Here is an 11014-nt window from a genome sequence, read left to right on the forward strand (position 1 = left end):
GCAAGGTTTTACAAGAACATCCATTTATTTCGTAGAACAAAAATTAAAGGCAACATGTAGAAACTTGCTAATAATTAAAAAAAAACTGCTTGGGTATTTAGAAATGACACTGCACAATCAACATAAAGCAAGATGCTTAATACTCTTGTTCAAAAAAATGTGTAACAAATTAAAGTGTGAAATATTTAGCAGCGATTGCCTCAGATCAATCACTTCGTTTTTGGTGCAATAACTTTGCCGATCCATAACAAAAGTAAGTTTTTAATATAATCGTTCAAATTTTCAATGCATAGGTTATATGTTACGTGCGTACTTTCTTCTTATCGGAGAACATGTTGCGGACCATATAAACTTGCAAACTGAACACTACCAGCATGATGAAGATGTTGGTCACTGACCAGAAATTGATTCGATTGAAGTTCCTCTCCACAATGTTCCTATCCTTTGCCTCAAACGCACGAAGGAGGCCTTGTAGCTGAATGACCTTCGACTGGTATGACTTTATTTGGTTCATGGTGTCCTGAAAATAGTAGAATATTGTAAGACAATGCGTCTTGAATAAGTTTACGCAGTTATAACAAAGCACAATTAATGTATTCAGTAACAAGCGAGCAGTGAGAACCACAAAAGCGACTTTCCTCATTCAAGTAGCCGCCAACAAAATCTTAAAACATGCCAGGCAAGCAGTATTATGCTGAAGCATTGCAATTATTAACTCTCAAAAATATTCGGAGAAAATGACAGCACAAGTTTTCATCATTGTTACATCACTACCAACTGAGAAATGGTGAATTTAATTTACAAAACACTACAACAAGCAGGTTGCAGAAAATAAAAATTGATTCAAAGTTGAAAACGCGCAATCGAAAAAGTTCCAATCAATGAAAGCATGAAGAAAATGCATACCCCAGCTACCTCCAAGCTTGTTAGCTTGTCTCCGAAAGTGTCATCTGGAGAAATAAACTTTTTCCACTCCCCTTCGTCATCATCGAGTTCATCATCTTCCTCGCCACTGTCCAGGATTATTTCAAAATAAATTGTCTTCTTCGTGAAGCGACTGAAGCCATTGTCGAAGCAAATCTCATAATCTCCTTCCATAGTAGCATCAACGCTGTAACAAAAAATTGCATGTTATAAACTTCCACACCAAGTTAACATTTCGTATCATTGTGTAATGAATTAGTGTATATTAAACGGCATACTGATTTGAATGACTTACGTGTGAATTCCATCATTTCTGCGAAATTCCTGGACAATTTTATTTCCGTTTGGTGCATTCATTCGAAAGTCGATGTCCAAGTCACCGCCATCAATCACCTACCAACATGAAGTTAATTATAGATTGATCCCGTCTCTTAAGTTTTTGCACTCGCCTAAAAAACTTAAATGGGAAGGAATTATGAAGTAATAGAAGGAGTTATGACGTAATCATTCCTCGATACTCCTCTACATCATATGGAAGTGCAGAAGTTTAAGAAATCTGAGTAAGCCAACATACAACGTACCATGTCATACCTAGTCAACAGTGCTGCTATAAATAATGAGCAAGAGTCAGATAGGAAAGTTTGCTAAGTGCGCGGGTGATTAAAGTTAATCGGCTGTACTATATAGGTCTGATGCAGAATTTCATAACCACATGATGCCTTTGTATACTAGTCCCCCTAACCCCAGCTACTCAAATTGTGACGCCATTTGGTTGTACACTTGACTCAGCTATTGTTTCATTTTGTTGCGTGAGAGTTGCACACAAAAATAGCAAACTTTGCAATCTGGAAAAAGAGCAGCCTCATGACCCTTTATTTGCCGCCGTTCAATTTTTACCTGATACTCTATTTCTAGGACTTGCCCCTGTTTTGTTGGTTGGTAAAAACATTCCCTTCTAGCTGCCGGTATTTCAGCTGTTAGATCATTGTCTCGGTAACCACTGACAGCCCAAGAACTTAAAACCAACAGAAAACAGGCTAATGCAGCTTTTGCGGACAAAAACATACTTAAAATTACCAAAATCCAACCTAAAAACGATAGTGTATTCAAATGAATTTAGTGGGCCAACAGAAAAAGTACAACAGCTAGGTTAACAATCAGAGAGTCAAGGCTAGGTTGTCTGCCTAGCCTATTGCGTTTCTGCAAAAACACATGAAATAAAAACATTGAGAGACGTGCAAAAAAGCTCAAAATTCACAAAAACGACATAATTTGTTAACATCTTGACATAATTATAAAACGGAACACGATTATTACACTATCTTACTTTATCCAAAATTTTTAGTTATCATGCACTTTTTAAAGAATTAGTTTTTCCACTTCCTTTATCTGGCAAACAGTTTCCACTAACAGACAATTATCAACCAGTTCGTTTCACTGGACACGTCACATTACCTACAGTACCCAAAACAACATGGCACCTCTTTTCGTGTCGAGTTGAATTTTTCGCTTCCTTCTTTCTCGCAGGCAAAGAGCAGAAACGAGTTTATCTTACAAAAATTTTTTATATTATTTTCTTCCGAAACAACATTTAAAAATTTCTATTAAGTCTATATTTGCAATATCATTTGACATTAAGCGTTTTGTTGGTCCACCATGGTGCTTTCTTTCTTTTTGACGGAGCCGGGTTTATATGCAGTTAAACAACGCATAATAGAGCTTCTTCTTTGGTGTGGTATGATATTTTTTATCCTCGGAGTGAGGAAAGTCTTTGCACAACTTAAATCCGGCGATGATTGTTCATCGCTCGAGCCCTGGTCACCGCTGGTTTGTCTTATGCAAGTTCAGATCGTCACACATTTTTATTTGTGTTAGTGATATTTTATATAGTATTACCCAAATTTAGAACCGTCCACCAGGTGCACTGAACAGGAGCAAGTGTCGGAAATGCCTTGCCCAAGGGCATTAAAACGGCATAGCGCCACTTGGTATCGACCATGGAAAACGAGCCGCATTTATTGTGTTCCATCGTTCCAACCACTCGTCTACTGAGCCTACGCTAACTTTGCTTTGGATGCTAACTCTAAAATTTGCGGAGCTGTGTAATTCTAATATTTTGGATTAGGAAAGTTTGATGTTTAACTGTATGATAAATTTTGTGAAACCTCGAGTTTATCTTCAAAAAAGCTTCAGCTTTTATGACGTAACATGTGTAATTTCCTGTCAACATTTACGAAAAAGTCACATGACCCAGCTTGGTTGTTTACTTGAGAGTGAGAATTTAGTTTTGTCTGGCGGACATGTTAGCGATAGCCTAGTTATTATGTAGTGACAGAAGATGAGAATTAATTGGCCTGTAGCCTGAGGATGTTTGACGCCTTAAGCTAATACATTCAACTTCATTTCTTTGGAATTCGCCTTTCTGCTTGGGTTTTGTGTTTTTTTTTCACGTTGTTAAAGCCTGGATAGGGCAGTTATGATGATCGAGTTTCAAACCCGCTACATATAGATATAGCTATAAACTATAGATTTATTGCCTTATTCTGTTATTGGGCCGTGTAACCCGTTCAGACGTTTAATATTGAATTTAAAAAAAATTTGCATTACAACATGCAAATGCAGTTTGGTTTTCGAAAATATGCGAAAAAGTCAAGAATAGCTTTGATTTGACCCAAATAAGTTCATCACGTTCATTTCTTTTTTTGAAAAGCATGATTGAGTGCGAGCCCATTTTTTCATTCAAGAGTATTATTGGAAACGAAACTCCATGTTTCATGGATAGGTGTGAGCGTCGATATATTTAAAGGAGCACTGCCCAGCTCTAGACTTAGGCCTATATAAATGGGAATACAATGAGTAAAACACAGAAGACATGGAAATCTAAAACAAAATATCTATTTTTAACATTATTAAAATTTGTTTCTTTTACAGAAATCAATCGAAGTGTTTTTTGTATTTCTGTAATTATCTTGTACGTTTTGAAATATGAAGTTTGGGTCAGTTTTATGCACTTTTATGTTTTGTATGTTATATTTTTGCAAAGCAGAAAGCTCAACCACAACACCTTCTCAACGTAAGTGTCGTTGTACAGCACCAACTTTGATATTAAATTTGTGGTTGAATGTTATAAACAAACCCACAAGTTTCTTTCAGTAACTGGTGTTTCTAATGCTACAGTGTTGAAAAAGATACATTATATTGTAGCAATTGTAGAGTGTATATAGACTGATACTGCAATTGCAGCACCCTTGTTTCTGAAACAAGTTATTCACCTATTACTTTATGTCTAGTTTTTTTCTGTTTATTTCTCAGCATGTCATATGCTCAATGAATCCTGTCAGGCTTGCCTGAAGAACGTTTCTTGCCTCTGGTGCAACAATCCAAAAAAATGTCTCGATTACCCGGTCAAGCACGTCATTCCGAATAATGCTGACTGTTCTCTGTCTGCAGCTAGATGGGGGGTCTGCTGGTGTAAGTTTATTTTTATGTTTAAGTTAAATAATGATCTTCGTCACAGCCATTTTGTGTTGGTGTTTTTGTTTTTAAGTTCCGCTAAAAATCGAAATATTCATCACCTTGCTGTCATCAATCTTGTAACTGTGCAATACTCGTGCTTTGCTGCAAGTTATTTGATAAATCGTTTGTCATGTTATTTCTTCAGTAAACTTTGAGGCCATGATTATTTCGGTCAGTGTGATTGGTGGCGTTCTTCTCATTGGTATCACTCTGTGCTTCTGCAAGTGCTGTGGATGCTGCTGCTTCAAGAAGGATTCATCAAAGTAAGTCTTCTCAGATCAGTCGTTTATAAGCTGAGTTCAATCGAACCTTTGCGTTCGTTAATCAGTCTTTAGTGTTCAACAGAGTACAGACATGCTGTGTGTATGATGTATGTTTGTGAACTTAACGAAAGCTTGAATAAATGCATGCATGAAACTTGTGGGGTACCTCCAACATTTAACAATAACTGATGTAGGTTCAACAATTTCGAACAAAAAAAAAACCATACATATTTTTCTACTCATTCCCAGTCGATGTTAAATTGCGATGTCGATGTTGACATCTCAGTGCTTTAAGTTGATGTTCAGTAAGGAAAGTTTTTATCCCATGACATCAAAACCATATTTGGTAATCATGCATTGCATTAGCATATTCGCAGTGATGATATCAAACTGTGTAGTGGTTTTAATGGAGTTACAGCACAGGTTGGGGGATGTTTGTGTTTAAGATGATATTAGCTCAAGCTTGGTACCTTTTGTTGTTGCTGGATTCGTTATGGTATTCACGGCATATTATCTCTGTCCTTTCACCTTCCATATAAGTTCTCATTTTCAATGTATGTGGCAAATTTAATACAGTCGACTCCGCTTAATTCGGACACTTTGGTTCCGCTCAATTTTGGCCGAATTAAGCGGAGAAACGGCTTTGTCCGAATTAAGCGGAAAATCAATTGTTCGTTTAATGGTCATGCGTAAAGGCAGAAAACACATTTAAAATACTGTACTTTTGCGTAATAAATGAATTGCAGCTGCGCTATACTGCAGTAATTGGCACTGATCGCATAAAACGTTTTCGTTTACTTTAGTAAGCAATTTCACTTTTTGTGCTAAACTTTTCTGTACCATTCTGTTCTACAAGATGGACGCAATTGTACCGAAGTAAAAGCGACTATGAAGCTGACATGGCCTTATATGAGTTCATTGTCGATTGTTACTGCATCGATCGTCATTGTTTCACCATAATCACTCATAATGCAATCGCATCTTGTGTTAAAACAAACGAAGTACTGTTTATTGTGTCATAACCTAACAATGGAATTGCGAACCTGTGTCCGAATTAAGCGGAGAATTGTCCGAATTAACGGGAGTTTTTTACGTTCAATTTTTACTTTTGTTCCGTTCCCGAGCATTTTGGCCGAATAAAGCGGTTGTCCGGGTTATCCGGTGTCCGAATTAAGCGGATTCGACTGTATTTGTAAATTGGCTTTGATATGTCCAAGCATCATTATACGGTGGTAAGCTTTACTAGAAACCTCTGTTCTGTTTTGAAGACCACCTTATTGCAATATGTTACGTGATGTTACTGGATTCTTTCATATTAATTCAATAAAATTTTTAGATATCTGGCAGAACAGGCAAGACTGGATCGGGAGAGACAGGAAAGATCGATGAGACAAGACGAAAGGTTCATACAGTCCCTATATTGTTTATCTCTGACCATTTTCACTGCATTGTACTGTATATGGTGAATGCACTTAATTTCAGCCCAACTGTTTCATTGAATGACTAGGAAATTTTTTCCACTCACTTGCTTCCATCGGTTGTTGATTGTTAGATAGTGAGTGGCAATGAAAACATATTGGTTGACAACTAGTGCCACCATCGTCATGTATGGTGCTGGTTTTAATGTGCTTCCGTTATTATACATTTAACCCTTTTTGTTGTTTTATGATCAGGAAACAAGACAGACAGAGAAGAAATGATGAAATAAGACGGAAATACGGTATATAAGCATTGCTAGTACTTGATGGCTCTTTCATTTTTTAAGTTGGATTTTTAACCAATTTTTTTTTGTTGTTGTTTGGTATGATTATCACAACACATGTTTCTTATTTCACATGTTTCAAGTGCATACTAGAAAATACTTTAATAACTTGATATTATAATTTTGCAAAATAAATACGGAGTAAAGTTTTGTACATTTTATGGCGTCACTTAACCATGGTTTCTGTTAGGCCTCGGGTCCAACGGTGGCTCTCAATACCAGAAATTTGACAACGAAACTGATGCATAACACAAAGTAAATGTCACAAACACCAACATGTCCGAATTGACATGTAGTGCTAGTGCATGGCCTTTAATTGGTAGTGTCAATCAAAATGGTCAAAGTGATTTGAGTGAATTTGTTCGTAGTATGCATGCGGAACTGTAAGATTTGCAAGCAATCTGACAGTTTTTGTATCCGTAAATATATGACCATTACTTTTGGCAGGACTTGTACGGGATAACGGTTATCAGCGTTTTCAGGATGAATCTGCATAAGGTTGAACTGTGTTTTACCTGATTGTTAGCTGCATGTGCTTCTTATAATTTTTCCTGCAAACATTAGTTTTTATTCATTTCATTTGTTCACTGCACTCGTTTGAATGCATTAACGCAACAAAAGTAGACATGGTGCTGATGTAGCGTCTACTTCATCTAACTCGATTTCTTGATTATATATTAGCTATTGGACGACTGTTAACTACATTTTAAATGCTTCAGCAACTACTTTAATAGGGTTGGAATCCAGTTGAGACTTTAGACTAACAAATGATGCAGCTTATTCGTGAAATGTTTTTGTTAAAACCTAACTTTGAATGGAATGATAGGTCCAGTACCTGGTGGATACGGATTAGTATTTTCTTTCTTTTAACATGGCCAGTGGTTAAACTTTTGGTCTGCATACAGCTGTAAAACAGAACTGCCTAACACCAAAGCATTCATTCAGTGTGCTAGTTGCTCATTAACTTGCAGTCCCATGTCAGTGCGACAATTGCATTTCAATGTAAACTAATATTGTTTGCAGTTTATTGTATTTCCAAAGCTTGTCTGAACTAGTTACATAATATATGTGCTTGCTGCCTTGTTTAATTTGCTCAAACTGGCTTATTAGCATCTTGCATCATGCTTGAGCTGATGTTTGTTAAGATTATATGTTTATTATCAACAGTAATATTATGACCATTTGTAAGAGCATAACCAAGTCTTAGCTGGTACCATTTATTACAAAAACTTTACTGATATCAATGGTAACATAAGCTGTATGTTCAGTAAATAGTGTTGTAATGATAGTAGTTTTGTATTTTTTAGGTTAAATATTTCTGATGAGGTAAGAGTGTTATACAGATTTATTTATTTCTAGTCCTTAAATTCTTTTTTGTTTCACAGGTCTGCTTCGAAATGACTACCAACGCCTGGAAAATTAATTTCATTTACAGACTGTGTGTTGCCTGCTGTGTTCAGTATTACACTTTATGTAATTTGTGTCTGTGGCGTAAGTCTTATCTTGGAATGTCTTTAGTTTAACAGCATTGTCGCAAATTTATGCTCTGCTAGCTGTAAATATCCTGTGCATGTAACATCTTTGGTTTCTCTTCACTTTTTGGTCTTTGAAGAACATTATTTGTTTCTTGAAAACGTTCATTCAGAACTTTTATGCTCCTGAAAGTTCGCCGTGTTCTTACGCCATTATTGTGAGTTAAACATTCATAATGTTTAACGTTCTTACATTCCTTCTATAACATTATCCCGGTACCCTGGTTTACATATGTCTATGCTTGCGTTTAGTAAACATGATGTATGTCAATGAAATGTGTGTTTGTTATTGGCTATCACAGCTTTGTATTGGGCGTGGTTGTTTGTGTTTAACCCTGCACAGGCCGTGTTAGTTCCGGTAAGCTATTTTGACCCTCAATGGGTTCGTGTTCTTTTATGACTTGTTTTAGCTTTGATGCTCATAGCATCTGGCAACCGGAAGCAATTTTTGTATGTGTCAGGTAGAATGTTTTAGAATACTTGTTTTCCAATTGAAAATATTTTCTCATTTCTTTTTCTTTCTGATTTCATTTTCCCTTCGATTTTAGGTGATATTACTTGATGATTATGAAACCTGTCCACTTGTAAATTAACTGGGAAATTGAACAAACAGTGTTGGTCAATGCAAGAGTTGGTGAAATGTGACTGTTGTTGTAACATCTGTTCGTTCAGTTTATATCTTTTCAATGAGTGTTTCTGTGCGTTGTGGAATATCTTGATTTGATGTAATAAAATATACCACCTGTGATGTTACGTTCTGTGCTTCATTGGTGGGGTTGGCCTCGTGCGAATATATGCACCTTCGCACACATTCGACTGCAGCAAGGATATTATTCATTGAAGTTCACTTTATGTAAGAACATAACCGGTTGTCACCGTCTTTCCTGTAGTTAAACGACTCACGTTGCCGCTGCCTATGAATGAGAATTTACCTATCAGAGGATGTAGAAGTGTTGACCAATAACTGGACGAATATTTAGGAATTAACACAAATGGGTTCATGCATTGACTTTCTTTAATCTTTTAAATTTTATACCAACCTGAAACAACCTTCTGGATTTTTTTCAATTATGGAACGCTGGGAGCACAATCCTGATGAGAGGCCTTCCATGATGGATGTTCGTGATCGTCTCCTGCAGTGTCTTTCTACCAAGGATCAATCTGTCATTGCTCAGCATGTGGCGGATATCACCAGGCACATGGACACCATATTACCGTGTTGTCAGTAAATCACCTGTTTTCAATTGATCAGTTGCATCGAAGATCAATTTTCAGATAAACTTTTTAATAAATAACCGCCAATAAAATATTGGTGATATTTCATGTACAATTATTGCTATAAAACATTTTTTTTGTGTAGTAACAATAATTAAAATTACTATTGTTGGTTTAGTTTTTGTCAAACTATTGGACTACTGTACATGTTTTTTTGGCTTTTTCAAATTTAACAAGGAAATGACATAATCCTTTTCAGGTTTTGTGCATGTTTTTGTTATAATATGATATCATTAAAGAAACATTAAATCCTTTTAAAATGATATCAATCACTAACTAGCTATGAATAATATGAACTGAACTGTTGTGAAGCTTTACAGCTACTAATGCAAGCGTGCAGTTTATGTAAAAATGCTAAGGAATGTGTTAATTGTATCACTACCAAAATTAAGCAGTATCCCAATTCTCGAGTATAGATATACTGTGGTTGTTCTGTAGATTAAAATGTGTTGTAGATGTTCATCATGAGGCAGTGGAAATGTCATTCAGAGTTAATGGGTTAAACAAGTGATGCTGTTGAAATGTGTGTCATTGAGCAACTCTGTTATTTTATGCAGCCATTGGCAAGCAAAGTTAACATCGCTGACAATGCTGGTCTCTTCACACTGCAGGTAAATTCATTTATTAATGGGAAAGTTTCTTTCATTTCTAAGCACATCTTTCCCTCTAGGTTTTCGAAAAAATCTCAAGCAAAATACTTTGGCCATAACTGAAGTTCGACGAGGTCATGAGAGGTCAACATGCTCAACATAAAGTATATGTGGTGATGGCTAATCAACCAGTTGTGCTGTTTCACAAACATTGGCCATTTGATGTTATTGCACAATTCACATCTATTACCAAGTCCATCTATGTAAATTAATTTGAAAGTGATGTTTTTCTCCACGTCTTAATTTCCATGTTGTGAGTATGAGTGCTATATTTAACATCGTTCCAGTTTTTTTTTTAATATAATCTTTTGTTTCCATGTTTTTGTACTGAACAAAGCTGTTGCCAACAAGGACTTCCAAAAAGCCCCGATAATTTTAAAACAATAAATTTTTTCTTGAAGTTTGTTGTCTTGGCTGGAGCTTTTGAAAGTTACTCCATTGTTAGATGAACATTTAAACCTTTGAGCAATATTGTTGTATCTTTTCTCTCCCAACTCGCTTTTGTGTCCACTTTAGTTTTTTATGTCAATGAATAGTCTCCGATTTCAGTTTTAAATAATTCGGGAAGTCGAATCAGGTTATTATTATTCTGCCTACCCCAGTGTCATGACCTGCTCAGCCTTCTTTGCAGTGTTATCCATATCCCGGCTTTAACTTGATTTGGTAAGCTACAGAAAATGGTTGAGTACAAACTAATGTGAAAGAAGTGTATCATACAAACACACTCACACCAGTATTTGATAATATTTGATTAACCTTGGTTTTGTGATGTTATTCTAACCACCCAGGTTGGAAAAAGTTTTCTAAGATTTAAATTGCTTGACCTCGTTTCTGGCTGCTTTCAAATGCATTCATTGTAACAACATGTTTTTTTTCAAAACACCCCTTTTGTAAATTTGTGTACTCGTGTGGTCGATAAAGATAAAAAAACATCTTCTATTTTTGGAACAATAGTAGCTCATATCCATATTAACGAGCTAGTGCCATATCAGTTTACAGTTCTGTCTGGCTTGTGTATTGAGTGTGTTAAAGTTGCTCGTATAAAACATGCTCTCTTGGTTTGTTCGCTTTCAATCGGTTTCTTGGTTCGAT

At 36.0% G+C, this 11014-nt stretch overlaps 2 protein-coding genes across 6 annotated transcripts; one reads left to right on the plus strand and one right to left on the minus strand.

Annotated features, from left to right (window-relative positions):
• Nucleotides 1-6: 6 nt before the first annotated feature.
• Nucleotides 7-2037, minus strand: LOC143469652 (transmembrane emp24 domain-containing protein 1-like). Of its 2 annotated transcripts, none has more exons than XM_076967410.1 (4): nt 1822-2037; nt 1220-1317; nt 916-1111; nt 7-520 (listed from the first exon to the last, which is right to left on the minus strand). In XM_076967410.1, exons 1-4 carry the CDS (start codon nt 1987-1989, stop codon nt 302-304), a joined length of 681 nt encoding a protein of 226 aa, XP_076823525.1. In that variant the 5' UTR covers nt 1990-2037; the 3' UTR covers nt 7-301. The 2 variants fall into 2 exon arrangements, with proteins under 2 accessions (XP_076823525.1, XP_076823524.1); XM_076967409.1 differs by having other exon boundaries at nt 907-1111; nt 1822-2036.
• A 1798-nt stretch (nt 2038-3835) lies between these two features.
• LOC143468580 (pituitary tumor-transforming gene 1 protein-interacting protein-like) lies at nt 3836-8745 on the plus strand. 4 transcript variants are annotated; one of them, XR_013119003.1, is made up of 8 exons: nt 3836-3997; nt 4237-4395; nt 4586-4703; nt 6040-6105; nt 6377-6423; nt 6656-6720; nt 6913-6963; nt 7851-8745. XR_013119003.1 is itself a non-coding variant. In XM_076965890.1 (7 exons), the coding sequence occupies exons 1-6, from the start codon at nt 3910-3912 to the stop codon at nt 6712-6714; spliced, it is 537 nt and encodes a 178-aa protein (XP_076822005.1). In that variant the 5' UTR covers nt 3836-3909; the 3' UTR covers nt 6715-6720; nt 7851-8745. The 4 variants fall into 4 exon arrangements, 3 of the variants coding, with proteins under 3 accessions (XP_076822005.1, XP_076822006.1, XP_076822008.1); XM_076965890.1 differs by lacking the exon at nt 6913-6963; XM_076965891.1 differs by lacking the exon at nt 6656-6720.
• The last annotated feature ends 2269 nt before the right edge of the window (nt 8746-11014 follow it).

The sequence above is a fragment of the Clavelina lepadiformis genome, chromosome 8 (assembly GCF_947623445.1).
Source record: "Clavelina lepadiformis chromosome 8, kaClaLepa1.1, whole genome shotgun sequence".
In the NCBI taxonomy this organism is placed as follows: Eukaryota; Metazoa; Chordata; class Ascidiacea; order Aplousobranchia; family Clavelinidae; genus Clavelina; species Clavelina lepadiformis.